At 36.0% G+C, this 17,692-nt stretch overlaps 1 protein-coding gene across 1 annotated transcript; it reads right to left on the minus strand.

Annotated features, from left to right (window-relative positions):
- Window positions 1-1,243: 1,243 nt before the first annotated feature.
- On the minus strand, window positions 1,244-17,445 carry LOC135598383 (putative 3,4-dihydroxy-2-butanone kinase). Its single transcript, XM_065092087.1, has 20 exons — window positions 17,213-17,445; window positions 15,585-15,658; window positions 15,448-15,511; window positions 13,651-13,763; window positions 13,529-13,576; window positions 13,316-13,387; window positions 13,143-13,232; window positions 10,980-11,153; window positions 10,665-10,748; window positions 9,174-9,229; window positions 5,711-5,841; window positions 5,549-5,641; window positions 4,570-4,634; window positions 3,753-3,899; window positions 3,620-3,663; window positions 2,607-2,690; window positions 2,411-2,478; window positions 2,213-2,325; window positions 2,038-2,133; window positions 1,244-1,632 (listed from the first exon to the last, which is right to left on the minus strand). The coding sequence occupies exons 1-20, from the start codon at window positions 17,250-17,252 to the stop codon at window positions 1,492-1,494; spliced, it is 1,797 nt and encodes a 598-aa protein (XP_064948159.1). The 5' UTR covers window positions 17,253-17,445; the 3' UTR covers window positions 1,244-1,491.
- Between the last annotated feature and the right edge of the window lie 247 nt (window positions 17,446-17,692).

Raw genomic sequence — 17,692 nt, forward strand, 5'->3', positions numbered from 1 at the left:
TATAGAGTGATGTAGGGCGAGTGGTGATAAGGTCGACAGTGCGCTTCCTTATAAAGGTGGGTGGCGTTACTGACCCGTCAGGTGGATCCCAGCCTCGACTCGAAGCTAGGGTCGCTAGAGCTCTTATCGATCCCCTCGCTGTCATATAAATTCTGATATTACCTCTCACCGAGCGACCCTTTTACCGCTCTGCATCTACGTCGACATTGATGTTAAGCAATACCGCTCTGCATCTGCATCGATGTAGACGTAGATGCAAAGGGGGAGAGGTTGAGGTTGAGATCCACCCAAGGGGTCAACAACTAGGCGACCACCACCATCTGCATTGATGCTTACACAATTGCTTCAACGTTGATGTAGAGCAGCACGGGCTGGGTGACAATGAGATCAACGGTGCACTCCTCCTAGAGGCGGGTGGTGTCGTAGTGAGAGCAAATCTTATCATCGTCGGAGGCTACCAGACAATTACGTCGACGTTGACGTTGATATCAATAGTGTATCCGTCCACCACTACCAATGTTGTCCGCCAGACAATTATCAACCAGATTAAAATTATTTTTTTACTTTTTATTTTCATATTTTTATCGATAAAATTGACATCGTTAGAATAAATAGACAGATGTTTCACTTTCGTAACTATAGGAATATCAATACAATTTTTAAAACATAAAACCCAAAACATTAAATGCGAATAACTTTTCGCTTTCAGATATTTGGATCCATTAATTATAGTAGATGATTGTTGGCTGCCAAGCATGATTATCCTCGAGAACATTTAAAATAATCTTGGCACTTGCAAGGGATTTTATCGTCTCAAGCTAAATGGATAACCTTAATGGATTCGTTGATTGATGCGTCCTTTTACATTATGTTCTTAATAACGTTAATCAACTAATTCATAATTTCCTTTGGATAAAAGATGACAATCACAAAGGTTAATATTAGATTATTCTCCTATGAGATCACCGCTGTAGACAGATGAAAGCTGCAACTCATTTTTCTCTTCACAGAACCTGTTCAAAGAAACAGAAAACCTCACAATACCTATGGTCCAAATGGATCAGCGCCTACTGTTTGATCTACCTTGCAATTATTTAAACCAACTCCGAATACAATATTTATGCTGATCCGCAAGCTAAACGTGTAAATCAACAAGAACTTTAACACGAAAAGAAGAAATAACAAATAAAAGAACACAGCAATTTAGAATGAAAAGGCAACTGTTAATGCAGAAAAAGAAAAAGAAAAATAAAGGCCCTAAAAAATTCCCTTAAGCATCAAATCTTTATTGTTAGGATTTTTACAGTGCATTGTTGTGACCAAGAGATGAATAAGAGAGGACTTAGTGCATTGTTGTGACCAAGGGATGAATAAGACAGGACTCAGCTTTCTCAGCTCATGCATGCACAAGCGGAAAACAAATGAGCTAAGGGAACAAAATGTGAATAATTCCCGCTGTTAGGTATGATATTATCATTCATATGTTCAACTTTATAGTTGTTCGGTCTCGGAAGGTCGTAGCTTATTCTCGACAGCAAGAGCAGCAGCTCGATACCATGCTGCTGCAGCCATTGCTCCAGGGTCAGGAACCGAAGACAGTAGGTCAGCAGCAATGTAAGTAGATCGGCCAGCCTGCATGTTTGGACATCTCGTCATGTAGGTCAGCAGCACACATATGAATACATAAAGAAGCATACACACGTTACAAGAAGCTCATGGCCTACATGTGGAAGCTAAATCAAGGCAGGTAAAGTTTCAACTACAGTGAACTGCTTTATTAAGTTGCTTTCAACACTAATGCAAGCATATGTTCAGTGTCAGAGAAGTACTAGCTTTTAGCTTTTGAATCAAAACTGAAATGCATGAAAGGTCAGATCATAATATTTTTTTTACATAAAGCATCAAAAAAATGCCTGCACATACAACATTAGTTGGTCATTACACCTAAATTGTAGATGCCTTATAGTTTATAACATTCACAACTGCTGGTTTACAGACCATATAAGCTCTTGAATGGTATGATGGAAAAGGTATCACCTGAGCATGCATATTTTTGGTAGATTCTGCCCCAGTTAGTGCTGCTTCAGAGGACAGTAGAAAAGCTTTTAAAGCATCATCGCCAGTATCCAAAATCTGCTCGGTGCAAATAATTAAGATGAACTAATGTATATACGTACAGGAACATAGATCTCAAAAGTATGCCTTTGCTTGCCTCTCTTAGAACTTTAGATGCTGGAATAAGCGCATCCAACATAGTCCGATACCCAGCAAGTGCACCACCATATTTACTGACAGCTGCAACAGAAGCTTCTAGAGCAGTTGCCCCTGGATCAATGTATTTCGCATGACCATTATTATCTGAGAAAAATGTTCTGTGATCCACAATAAACGACAAGATAAAATTTCTTACATTGGCTTGGTGTGATAACTTGGTTGCCTTTCAAGCTTGCATATGCAGCCTTGCAGAATATATCATACCTGTTTAGCATACAGCAAATACATTTTTCAAAAACTGATACACACACTAGCAGATGGAACAAAAAACAGATGTAAAACAAAACATCAATAAGGCTATAGAAAGAATAATCAGAGTGATGATACAGTACAAGATCCCACTAGTTCCACCCATAACCCTTCTCAATGAGGCTCCGATCTCATTTACTGTTTCTGCAGCATCATTTAGAGGATAACTGTGAAGCAGAAAAACTATAATTAGGAAGCAAATGAGGGAATCCAGAAAGGACGACTGGAACAAGTCACTCTTCTAGGACATTTGCATCATATGAACTATGAAGTTGCCCGTCGAGAATCAATCATCACAAATAATTCCAAAAACTTTTGCAGCTCAGGTTAACACAACATGCAAATGTAAGTTTCCGATAACAATTAACCAAACATTACCTTACCTGCTTATTCACAGTGTGCCTACAAAACTCAAACGGTTCGAAAAGTCGGGAGTCCATGCCTTAGACAAAAGGCTAAACCGCTGGACCCAATGTCAAGTAAAAGGACAGCCTGTTGTATGAGATTCCTGCCAATGTGGGATTTGGTAGGACCAATGTACCCAGTTTTGAACTTACAGCAAAGAGGTTTTTACTTGACATGACCAGGTCACTACTGTGGCTTGGACATCCAGAAGCTAAGTATAGGGGCTTAATAATTGGTAAGCCACGATATTTAAAAGCCAAACATTTAGCAGATCAGTTACAGTGTATAATAAACTTGTATTTTTTTTACTAATTGGTTTAATCAATTAAATGATTACCCAGCAGATCAAGTGTAAAGATCTTGGACTTGATTTATTCCTCCAAAAATGATACATAGAACCCTGAGATTGACCTATAATTTATGATGTAGCATAAGTAATTCAAGCATAAGTTGATCAATAATCATAAGTAATTCGAGCAAAATGTTGACAAACAAGAGATACAGCAAGTGACACCACATGGTCATTTGCAGTTAGTATATACAGCAAGTGACACCACATAGTCATTTGCAGTTAATGTGATCAGCCTTTGGTGCTTGCCAGATCTCCCTAAAAGATTCATAGATGTCGTATAGAAAGGTCGACAACTAGCATGAAATGAATAACTAACTAAAAAGTAAAAAGTGCCCATACCATCTCTTCATGTCTTCAAGAACAGCTGTTGCACCTCTATGCATCTGAACAGAGCCAGCAAGTAGAAATCTTAAAACAATGAATTGCATTTTCATTAATATGAAAATAAGGAATATGGTGTAAGTGAACTCACAGTGCTTCCACAGTCACCATCACCGACTTTACTGTCCCACTCGTTTAATTTTTCCCTTAGATTAATAATCTCATTTGCAGCTGCCTCAATAGCAACCTCCATCATGCAGCCTTGCTCATTTAATTCTTGTGGTTCATTAAATGTCCGCTAGAAAAAAGTGTAGTTGACCAAGGAATAAATATCAGCAGGAACATTGAAAAAGCCTCTTCTATGCATTATTTCCTACTTCTATAACAAGTAGGACCAGATGCAAATAGCTGATTTTCCAATTTCTTCAACCTATTTAAGAATACATATTTCTTTGGATCACTTATGTTGTGTGACTATATCAAGTGAAAAAGAAGGTTTCCTATGTGTTATATTTGGTCCACTACAATGATTTTAGTACTGCTGAACAAGAGGTGATGGTTGGTCTCCTGAATGGTGCAATTCTGTGGTTTGCTCAATGGCACAGCCACTGAGGGCCGACCTCAAGCAATAAACATCCAGCAAAGAAAGTACTTGGTCCAGCATATAATACATATTCTAGTAGCACTGGCTGATGTTAATACTCCATTTCCCTCCTCCAAAATTGCTCACTTCCCTCCTCCAAGATCAATATACACCCCCAGGATCTACCATTAAATTCTTAGCTGCATTTAATGTCACTGGGATTCAACTATTGATTAAATTAGCAGCAAATTAGAGAGTAGAAAAAATTAGTACATTTCAAAATTGACTAAAACATCACTGGAAACAGAAATGAAACTTATAATAACATTTTTTACAGCACATCTTTTACAGCGATGTGAAAAGATAAACTAGAATAGAGTTCTACCTCATTAGTCTTTCTTGAACAAGATGCTGGCACTGGAATAGGGATTTTAGTAGGTGGGCGATCTCCTACAGGTTTAAAACACCTACTTAGTGCAAAAGTTTGGAAATAAAATATGCAAGAAGTAATTAGCAAGCCCTTATTTTAGTGGCACCAGAGCAAGGTACCGTTAAAAACAACCTCACACCAACAAAAACAAACAAACACAAAAAAAACAAACAAGGAAAAATATGTTAACCAAGAAATTTTCTTGGATTACAACCAGCATTCATTACTTTGTTAGATCACTATGAAATATGCAGAAATAAAGTGAAGAAAATGTTTCCTGCTGTAAAAAAAAAAAAAAGGAATGACTACAAGGTTATTTATGCACCCATGTGACATGGTAGGTGCAATTCTTTCAGTTCCTCCATTTGTGTTAACAATAAGAGTTTACTCGATTTTATAAAACATTTCAAGAACAGGAAACTTGAAATTGTATGCCTCTTTGACCTTATATGTATAAAGTTTATAGCATCAAAGGCATGGACTCACCTAGTGTATATTCACTACTTAGTCACCCAATCACCATGTACCGGAAAAAGTATGTGCTCAAATGTATTTTTATGGTTGGCTAGTCAATGATTAGAAGATTTTCCTGGAAACATCATAATAAAAACCTAACAAATGTGTACTGAGTTTAAGTCATTACACAATCTGCTCATCAGTCTTTAGTCTTATATAATAACCATCAGGTTGCAAAATTAGTCTACATAATTATATAGCCTCCTCATTTGCAATAAAATTGGAACCCCAGGATGCAATTAGTCTTGGTCATGGCACACACTTGAGGGACATGCACATAGCATATTCTAAATGAAAGTTTGCTAAAATTATGGGAACCATTTAGCTAACAGATTTGATAAAAAACTAAATCAATTTGCTTATTCCTAGGATGTGAGCAAAGTGATGGGAATGATCCTGTAATACAAACACTTACTACCTTCAACACCAACAGGCCAGGAAGGAGCTGAAGTTGTAGCATCTAGACGTTGCAGTATTGCTGGATCTGCCTTCATTATGGAAATGGAAAATCCTGTAGGAAGCAATCTTATTAATTAGTACTAAAACAAGGTGAACATGGTAACCACTTAAATAAGCTAACCTGCCATATCAAGTGAAGTCATAAAGGATCCAGTATAAACACGATCAACAGCAAGTCCATGTTCTACTTGTAGTTGTGGAACTGCCTTTCCGGCTGCAATCATCAGCTCCATCATGGGGATGGCACCAAGTCTGTGATTATACAGATTGGTTTAACCTTAGCACTGTATCTATCATTTTCCTAACACTGTGCAACAATAATGACTAAAATAACAAATTCAAATGTACTTTCTTTAATCGTTGTCACAAAACATGACTAACATATTCAAGACTACTACAGAAAGTTACAAATTAATTTTTTTGTATCCTTCCAGCATGAGTATAAAGGGGTTAATTTTTATACCAAACTAGAAAAAATAAATTATTGCAAATTTTCCGCAAAATTCCAAAATTAGAAGGATCTGTATTAGTTTACCAGCGCTAAACTTTTTTACTACATAACTAAAACACTAATTGGTGATGATGCACCTAAGTCACCTACCTTAGGTTGAGGTTCAGAACCTCATCTGACAAACAGAAAAAGAGTTTTTTCGACAATTGTAAAAAAAATATGAAAAATTAGTTAAACAGTGCAGCTAGATGGTTTATCTTTTAGTTGAAAATATTTAAAGATAATTTTGTTCTCAAAGTTCGGTGATCTTAATGCTTATTTATATAACAGAAAAGTCATGAATTAACAATAGTGGAATAAGGATGGATGCAATCTGATAATAAAATACCACTGCCTTATTAGTATGGTATGCAGTACCGAATGGTACCACCCGGTATGGGCGGTACATACCGGTCCGACGGCATACCGGTACGTGGACCGCCCGGTACCGCTACAGTGATACCGTATTGGTACAGTAATATACTGTAGCAGTGCTACAGTGCTACGGTATGAAAGAAAATATATAAAATTGTTCGGTACACCAGGGTGTACTGCTTGGTACGCCCTAGTGTACCACTCGGTACACCGATACCGTACCAAGCCAATCTCGAAACACCGGTACGATACCGTATTGCATACCTTGCTTATTAGTAACTAGCTCTTCATATACAATAGTAATTTTTAATAGTTTCTCAAACATACTTTGCTTGCTATTTTCATGAATTACCATCACAGGATAGCCCCCCTTTTTTTTTCTCTTTTAAAATAAAGGAAACAGTTCCACCTAGAAAATTACAAAACCAAACCACTTTAAGAAATATACGGCAAAAATCCACTAGGTGAAAACCCAATTAGCACTTGCCTCTGCCAACCCTTCCCAAACTTTTTACTTTTGTGTATAATGAGACAAATCCTTCATTACATGTGTATAGGGATCCAAATCTTTCATTATCTTAACTAGACATAAAGTTCCTATAATGGCATTTGCCTCTTCCTACCCTTACTCATGGTTTGCAGTTCCTAAGCAATGCTCTTGGAAGATTTTCCAAATCACAATTTTCACAAATTCCTCTATCTTACTCTTTATGGATGTGCACTGTAATTGTATTGTGATGTAGAAGTATTTTAATATTTTTTGCATCATTCACCTTACCGGTCCGTACCAATGTACTGATCAGCTGTTAGCATGGTTTGTACCAAGCTGTACCGAGCATACCGACACATGACACATAGGGGGATACCAATGTACTGCCTGTACCGGTCCCTTGTTAGATCAATACATACTACCCATATCGAGCGGTATGCCATGATACAACGAACCTTAATTTTTTGTTTGAATAACTTTTATTAGTTTATGACTCTTTTGCAAACATCAAAACTTGACATATGGCAACATCTCATATGTTTCTTAGTTTCCTAAATTTCTCCAGAAGAAAAAGAAACCCAATTAGGAAAAAAGATGGAGAAATAAAAAACTAATCTTGATCTAGGTTCCGTCTCTACAAGAAAGTTTAATCATTCTACAATAATAGAAGCTTATTAGTCACATATATTATCAAAAAGAAAGATTATTTTCCAAAACAAATTCGGAATACAACTTCCTCAAGTAAGGAAAAATAAAGTGAGTGACAATATTTTTGCATTATGGATGCAATTTCCTTTATTGCATTCTCCATTATTTCTTGTAGGTTTTTCTGTTTCTTCTTGTACTTCAAGGTCCATAGAAGGGGAAAACAATTGTAATGTGAGAGCAATCAAAATATGAACGAATGAATGAACAATAATACTTTTCTACACTATATATGAGTGGTGTGAGGTGATATTACTTTTAGATGATACGATTTAATAATTCACATGCGAGAAAGACATGTGAAGGTGTGATTTTTGAGATATGTATAGGCGTGAGACTTAATCCTGAACCAAAATGAGTCTGGTAGTCTTTTTATTTTGGCTTATATCTTATCTAACATCTTTTGTTCTCCAATATACAACTATGGAAACTTTAAAAGAAATATGTTTATTTGCTCCCATGCATTTGTCCTGTATCAGATTTGGTCTCAAAGCTATTTGTTAAATCAGATTTGGTATTAAAGTTCTATTTTAATCAAGACATTCTATTATTAAAGCCAATCTAAATTTCACTAATCTAAAATTGGGACGAGTTCTCAAGCAGTGGATGCAAATGATGCAAAATTATTTTAATATAGTTTATGTTTGAATAAAATTGATCAGTTTAGGATTTCCTTTGCAAATGTCATTAGTTAGAAGACATTTCCAAAATTCTACTTTATTTTCCTGGATTACACAAAAGGAAAAAAAAGATAACCGATAAAAATATAGAATAAAAGAACAATCAGGTCTCCACAAGAAAGTTTCATCAATCCACAAAGGTAGAATTTATCAATCAGATTTATTATTAAAAAAGAATCATTTGTCAAAATAAATTTAGAAATATATCTTCCCCGAAGAAGGAAAGATGAAATGATTAGTTTATTTTAATTTATAAAATGTAATTTTTTTATTATATTATTTCTTTTTTTTGTAAGTTCTCCTTTTTCCTTGTACTTGGATGCCAATAAAATGAGGTAAAACGACTGAAATAACAATCAATTGATGAATGAGTAAATGATTTTTTTTTTCCAACAATACGTGTGATTCCACATGGCACATGCGGATGTGCGTGAGACCTTCATTTTGGGAATTAATGCTTGAGCTAGAGAGTGCATCTACTGGTTTTTATTTTGTTTACTTTCATCTTATCTGAATTCTTCTATTCTCCATGCAGATGTAAATGAGACCTTCATTCTGGAAGTTAGTATCAGATCCAGTGAGTAAAGTCTACTAGTTTTTATTTTTGTTTTATCTTATATAAAATCTTCTATTTTTCCATAATACAAATATTGAATCCTAGAAAAATTTTACTTTCTCTACTCTCTGTGTATTTGTCTTACATCAGATTTGGTATTAGAACTGCTTAAATTATGCAAAACTTCATATTGGTCAAATATGCATGTCAGACTACTGAACCTTCACAGCTGCATACATAATTATACTCTGACAAGATCTGCAAAAACGAGAATACTAGAACTTTTACCCGTTAATCATAAGAACCACTCTGCTACCCCTGGTTATTGGAACATATTTTGTTTCCTGCAAGTAATTAAAATAGTTACAAATCTCTAAAAGGTAAGAGTTTTTAATATCAAGAAACACGAACATGACATTTTTCACCACAGTTCGTATGTATATGAATTACAAACAAGCATAACACTTCAAAATTATAATAATAGACCAGATATGAAGGACTATTCATGTCACAACCAACATACAAGAACTTTTATGGTGGCACTACACAGACTGTGACAGTAAGGTACACTTTGATACACCAACAAGAAACACTTTGGACAATGTTGATATATCAGTAAAGTTGTTATATTGGTACACCAATCTGGTTCAGTTGGAAAGGTCATTATGCACAGTATTCAAAACTATGCGAAGACCTATAACTGAACTATTCATGTAAAGAAAAACAGTTTTCAAATATTGGTGATAGTGTTATGATACCCACACAAGAACTTCTATGGTGCCAATACACAAACTCTAATGGAACAGTACACTTTGATACACCAATAGAAAAGACATTTTGGAAAATGTTGATACATCAGTAAAGTTGGTAAATTGGTATACCAATCTGGTTCAGTTGGAGAGGTTATTATGGCACAGTATTCAAAACTATATGAAGACTTATAACTTAATAAGAAGAAATCAGCCAACTTGCATATGGTATTTGATACTGAATTATTTTATACCTCAATACTCAATAAATTCCTCTTTTTTATATGATTGAAAATTTGAAATAACCTCTACAGCCCCACAAGATAGTCATTCCTAAATTGCTTGTTCCTATATTGTCAATCATAAAAATAGGCATTGATGATGCAGCCAGGCTTCAAGTCCAAGGAAATTACGTTGACAGCCAGGGCATACTAAGATTCAGTATTGAAATGTGTCACAGTCAAAATCATGAGGAAAATTCCATTTATTTTGTAGCTTCAAGCCTTCAACTAACAAACTCCAATAGTGGTCAAACACAATAAGATCACAGGATACAGGAATACACCAAACATGAAACTAGGAGACAGAATTGTTAGTTCAAAATTAATACAACAAAATATATTTCTTATATCTTATTCTTCTGTATCTGACATCACAAAGACCCTAGTGAACTCTAATTTTCAACAGTTCAAATCTCACAGTACTATGGTATAAAGGTGAACTAAAGTTTCCAACTTCTATGATACAGAAAAAGACACTATCATAATTAGATTTGCAGTAGATAAAAGAAATTCATTTAATTTTTGATGGATTTTATTTTCAAAGATCACAGAAGAATATTCATAAACTTTCAACTAATGCCATCCTGGTGATAAAAAAAAGTAATTGAATTTAAGTACTAGATCACAACTTCTTTTCCAAACTGATAAAAAAAGCCTTTGAAAAAGGGACAGGGTGAAAATATAATCAGCCACAAGAAACAGATTAACAGAATGAAAGGAGAGATGATAATCGTGATAGTGAATTTTACCGGTGACAATATCTGCTTGAGAACATGAGATACCACTACATCAACAGGTTGGAGATCGACAACAGCAGCACCAGGTTCTCCATGCTGAAAACACAGCCCAAAGAACAGTCATGTTATTCTGTCAAAGAGAATGTCTGCACCTACAAAGTAAGATTTCCTACTTAACTTGGGATAGTGTATCAGGTGACATCTATAGAGGGTCAATATTTAAGAATATTTTAGGTTGAAAGGACAAACTCACAATATACAAATTCTGGTACTCGATCAATTTCTTGACAATGAGTGCTACTATGCTTAGGAATTAGGATCACTTACAATTCCAAGACCAAGCTCCATCAACCCTGGACCTAGGCGATCTGATGTGACCTGACCAGGCAGTGTACAAACTGACAAGGCAACTCCCATCGTACCCACCATTTCAGATGCATGTTTTGCTTCTGCAGCAACATCAGCAAGGGATAGACCAGCATCAGCTGCTGCCCCAGCAACCTAAGAATAGGAAAATTAAGAATTAAAAAAATAACAGAACTTGATTCAGAAGAAATTCCTAAATCAACCCACATGGAGTATGTGTGACAAGAAAATACTTAAACCTATTTGGAAGATGTAATCTCAGTGTTTTATAGCGTTCTGCAGTAACATGAAATGAGGAAAGTTTGTTTCATGGATTTAACAAGCCCCACCTGTAACAGAACACCTTCCAATGAAATTAAAAGAAAGAGAGCTAGACTGTGGCCCTTGCACCAGCCCCTTTCTTCAGCATATATTCCACCTCATCCATCAAAAAACCCATTGGAAATATTGATGTTTTATTATGATGCCTCTTATCTGGCTCCAATAAAATCATCTCTGTGTGTGTGCTCGCATGCGCTCAAGCACATGCCTTTGTGTTTCATTAGCAATCAGACACCTATTTTGTTTACTCTCACAGCTTCCCTCCTGCACCCCTACTTTGCACCGTCATTGCCATATTTCCTTTATTCCTTCCCTCCCAGCACCTGCTGCCACCAGACAACAAACACCAACTCTCCTACATATTGTATAGTAAAAGAAAATAAAAAACTTGTAAGCCTCAGAAAACATTCAAAAGTTTTAAAAAGTTCATAACAGTCAAAGAGGAAAGAAGGCCATTTTAGGGTTTTCCCACCAAAAAAAGGGCTTACAGATGGGTTCCTAAGGGTTTTAGATAGACAGGATGTGACCTAAAATAGGTGACTGCCGATTCCTTGGTTTTTCATAGTCTATGCAAAAAAGAAAGATAAGCCTTGGATGACGCTTTTATTATCCTTAAGATGTAGGATATTGCTGGACAACGTTTTAATATGTGTTGCATGAATAATCAGTAGAGAACATTGAAAAAATTTAAGTTTTACAAATAGAATAAATGATCCTACAAGGAAAATCTGAATTGTGACCACATCTAATTCTACACTCAAACCCCCACCTTCTCAAGGAATGCCTACCTATGACAAGATTTGTACATTCTCGACTTACAAGAAATTTCCTCATTAGAATTTGCATTTTCATGTCTTAAGTCCTCCAATTATAAGGAAATATTCTTGCTCAAAACTCATTTCTACTGATGACTAACTTCTGTATAAACACTCCTACAATATGACACCCTCAATATATAATTTTTATATAATGCTTTGGTAGAATATTTTTTTAATGCTTTGGTACAAGATTTTTACTTATAATATGTACTGTTAAACAAGGATTGTTGTACCGCCTGAAACGGTATGGTACGGGCAATACAAACCGGTCCATGCATGGACCGATACGTGGACCACCCCGTTTTAGGCAGTCTCAATAAAAATAAAAGAAAATCAAAAGGTGGTGGGCCCCAATCCATTTCAGTATTAATTTTTTTTTTTAAAGGCAAATTAGGGCTCTTCTTGCGTACGAAGCCGCTGCGCTGCCTCTTTGATGCTGTCGTTGCTTCTCAAGTATCGATGCACCTTTTCTTTCTTCTTCTTCCTCCTATGTTCCTCCACCGGACCTTCCTCTTCAATCTCTTTTTCTTCTTCGTTGGAACACCAGCGCACACAAGCATACTGTGTCGGCACACTAGTATGGAGCGGCACATCCCATGCCGTCAGCTCGGACTGATATGTCAAACCTTGCTGTTGACAATCACAATATCTTTTAACAAAATTGATTTTTTTCACATGTTCTTAATTTTTCTCAGTTTTTCTTATAACTCTCTATTCTTTTCAATTGTTTGATTGTCTTTTTTGTCCTGCCACAACGCAAACTGTATTAACCAATCCAACTTATCCAGCTGATCCCATGTATCATGATCCTAATACATATAGCCAGTCTCAACTCAAAAAAGAATCCTAGTCCTTTAGATCTCTCAATATATGCATTGTTAAACAGAAAGCAACAGATAAATCAAATAATAGTACCCCAAAAATATACTCTTACACCATGTAATTTCAAGGATGATCATACAAAAAAAGGCACCAAAGAAAATACCTTATGAACAAGAATGGTCCCTGCCAATCCTCTTCGTCCAGCTATGCCTCGAGGTGGTGGAAGGGCACAATCATCTCCAACTACAACCATCTACAAATATCAAAGCAAATAGATCCCAGTAAATCCAATATTAATGTTATATCAAGGTTGCTATATCATCAGTAGCATTTTACCTCTACTTTATATCCCTCTGATTTTGCTTGCTCAGCTGCTAAACCAAAATTGAGTCGATCACCTGTATAATTCTGTTTACATCAAGAGAATGTAATTGTCAAAAGAACATTATTACGTCAACTGATTAACATTCTTCAAACAGTAAGCAAAAGCAAAGAATCAAAATATGAAATGATTAATTGCAATAATTCATAAGTCAGACGTTGTGGTACCTTAACTATGAGAAGGCATCCCATGGAACCTGTTACAGCTCTAATACCCTATAAAGTTATATTGAGTTGGTTTGAATTTCATAAACTGTAATAGAAACTTATTGTCATAATAGAAATCATACAGCTAAGATAGAGTCAACAGGTGGAGAGGTGAAAACATCGCCACAGATGGCAGCTGTTAACATTCCTGGACCAACAAATCCAGCATGAGCAGGTTCATGCCCGCTTCCACCTCCTGCAATCAAAAAGGCCTTTAGCTTAAAATTTATACGCTAAATAACCATGCCGGATGCCAATACTACTCAAATTAGATAAGGGGCAAAAAAGATAAAGGATCAGCAATGCTCAAGCATAATGGCATGACATCAGTTACCAATTGTGATACATAAAACTTTCCATGATAAAAACTTTCCATGATATATGTGTTTCCTATTTAATGGCTTTAGGGGACTACTCTACAGATATATTACCTCAAATAGAAAAGGTTTAAGCAAAAAAATCTCTATCAATAAAGAGCTATGAACCAAACAAAATGTTGGCAAAGAGTATATTGGAAAACTCATTTTCATAAAAGAAAATTATTTCTGTTATCTGATGGCTTATAAAGTGATGCCCATCTCTGGTCGATACTGTTTTTGGCGACCAGTCATACTTCTATGGTACTAATACTAAAAGCAATACACTGTCATGCATCATCCAGTATCAGCAAAAAAAGTTAAAAATTAAATACATATTGGTAACTCGGTTGGTACATGCTAGTCCCAACTGGTATTCAGAATCCTTGTGATGCCCCAAGTATCATAACTGTTTTAAAAATCACATCTAGTTTATAGATACTTTAAAGTTTTTGAGAATCTCACAACCAAAAGTAAATGAGAATATAGCGATCTTCCCTCAGAATTCTGGACAAAAAACTATTCCATGATTTGGAATAGAGTAAAAGGAAAGGCTTACAATAACCTATTTGTGTCCTAGATTTTACATGTTAAACCTGTCTAAAAGGAAAATTTTGCCCAAATAGTTTATTTTTTCCTTGGTGTCAACTAAAAGCTCATTTGGGAAGTTCTTTGCATCAATTTTTAGCATTATTTTGGATGACTTATCAACTATTCTAGTACTCAAGTACAACAAGAACATATAACTCCATTATGTATCTTCCTGAATGGATCAGGAACATCCAATTTCATTACATGGTTATTTGCCTCAAAATAAATTGTACAAAAATATGGTCAAAGTGAATTTTAAAAAAATCCTGTGTGATGTTAGACTGAACATTTATAAATGTTAGGATGGTAAAATTTCATGATTATGGAAAATAACTCAAAGATTGCATAATTCATTTATAGATCTTAGGATGGTGAACTACATGATTATGAAAAAGAAATAGAAGATTAAATAATACATCAAATAGTAAGTTCCTCAAAAAATGAACTTCCTGCTCAAGATGCTACTCGTCTTTAAAATTTGATCTTCCTCAACCCTCAGAATCACATGAGCGATAGTTTATGAGTAATTGAGTACCATAAGTATCCTAAGCTACACCTAAATAAAGAAACTACTTCCATTTCTTTGACCCAAAATTGCACTTAATTAGGAAGATTTTTAGCAGTTGATGCAGGTTACACCTAGTGCCAGGCAATGAGCGGCCACGTGTTCATTAGTTTAGCATTTCAAGGGAACACAATGCTAATTAAAATTCCTAATAAAGAAGTATCTTTGTTCATCGTCAGTATTGACTATACAAAGCTTCCTAATCTGTGTGACTTACATATTACAAATGCCTCATAATTTTGAACCAACGTTTTTTGACAGCTTTTAGGCAAAATATAATTAAACAGCGACACACATCGAGTTCTCAGAAAATATATATTTTAAGCAAAACATAGGAAAAAGAGAGTTCAAATAATAAGAATATGTACCAGATATGATGGCAACCTTATCATACGGAGCACTCAAGACATCAGCACGTAAAACAACCTTAATCTGCATATTAAGGCAATAATGTTAAGAAAACAGACAACATTGCAACAGGACAAGTTTGCATAAGAAACATCACCTGTGGAAAGCCATCCAAGTACTGTAGGCCAGGATAAGTCTCAACTAGTCCTTCAATGAATTCAGTTACCACATCTGCACTTTGCACAACCATATCAATTCCTTAAGCCCTAAAGAACAAATGTATCCTACAAAATATCTAAAAACAACAAAAGCAGTTCCAAGATAATGGAAACAGTCAACAGCATATGGCACATGCATTTTCCCCTATGACCCAAAAATTTGCAGTTAAGGCATCACATAATAATCAGCTAAACTGAAGGTATGTGTTCCAATCAGCACACAACTATCACTTCCATGGCTCACCACATGCACACTTTGGACAACCAAACCAACGCCTTAAACACTAGATAACAAGTGCATCTTACTAAATATCTACAAAACCACAAATAAGGTGACAGAAATGGAAACAATCATCAGCATCTGGCACATGCATGCTCCCTAACAACTCAAGATTTGAATTTAAGTCAGCATATAGTGCTCAGCTACACTACGGCAGTTGCATAATTCAAAAAGCAACTAAGAGTAATAATCCAAAGCAAAAGAAAAGGACTTTCCAGACAGAATAATTGAGCATGTAAACTCAAGAAGAGATCGTAGCGATTGTACACCACAAGGTCCCTATATAAAAGGGGACAAGTGAATCATCACTTTTGGGTGCAGGCAGCCCTCTACCATCCGTCAACCCTAAAATGTGCAAATCTAGATCAACTCCCTAAGCACAGAATATCTACAAAAATTGCAGAGTAGTCATGAAAGATCAAATGAGCATCAGCATTTCAACACATGCATACTCCACGACAATCCAAGATTTGCATATAAGTGAGCATTCGATTATCTGCTTCACTCAATATATGCACTCAAGTCTAGTCATGAAAAAATAAATGAGAATCAGCATTTTAAAACATGCATGCTCTGCGACAGGCCCCAGATTTGCATCAATGTGAACATACAATGCTCAGCTTTACTCATTATATGCACTGAAGTCATTATGCCACAATAATTTCCATGGAAATCACAAAACTAAACAATAAAAACAGTGGCTAAAAACCAATAGAAGACTTGGAGCAACAAAGAAAATTAATAACAAAACTTTCCAAACAACAACATCTGCATAAAGAAAAAAATATTCTTTCAACGATGAACATCTATTCTAAAGGCATCCAAATAGAATCAAGAACCAAAGCTAGAGCCACACAAACTCCCTCCTATGGTCAAACTACAAGAATCACAAGATTTAGAAAACTCATGCTGCCCAACCACCTAAGATGGATTAAAAATTCTGCATACAATGATCACTTCGTCTTAAGATACGCATGCAAGTCAATGACAATGATCATTTCCACTGATTCAAACAGTAAAACAGTGCTAACAATCAAGCAATAGCATCATAAAACATTAAAGAAAAATATCCATACAACACGATCGAGCATTTAGATCCAAGAAGGGTAACCCCTACACCGACCATTTAGCCAAGGGCATCCAGACCAAATAAGGAACCAACGATGGCGCCACTACAGACCCAAAAGTATGATCAAACTACAGCGATCACAATAGTTACCATAAAGCAAAAGGAAATCAACATAAATCGAAGAGACCAAGGTGGAAATAGGATGGATCAGAGGAGACCATTGGGATCGTTGATTAGCTTCTTGCCCTGGTACGCCATTCCGGGAACAGAAGTCGTTCTGGAATCCTCGATCGTCGAATCCTCCTTTTCCTCCCCCTCCTCGTCGATCGCAAGCCGAAGTAAACCCTAACTCGACAAGACAACAAGAGCGAAGCGGAGGGAGAGAGAGAGGGAGGGGGGAGGGGAGGAAAAACCAAAGAAGACTGGAGAGGGATGAGGGCTGTGTGTCAAGCTCTCATCTCTCTATATATTTTGTTGGGAGGGCTCCTCTATTTATAGATTGGAAGTCTTATCTGAGAAGCGAGCGGCCTCAGCGACCCGTTTGTCCGAATGGAGCTAACTCAAATTACTCTATCACCCTCTCGCTTTCCACGAGGTAACTCAGCCACATATCTATCACGGGCCATAATAACCGTCTGATCAGGATCTATCGGATAAAACAGTGGTGTACCGTTTCTGTAATTAAAAAATGACATATG

The sequence above is a fragment of the Musa acuminata genome, chromosome BXJ2-1, assembly GCF_036884655.1.
Source record: "Musa acuminata AAA Group cultivar baxijiao chromosome BXJ2-1, Cavendish_Baxijiao_AAA, whole genome shotgun sequence".
NCBI lineage: Eukaryota > Viridiplantae > Streptophyta > Magnoliopsida > Zingiberales > Musaceae > Musa > Musa acuminata.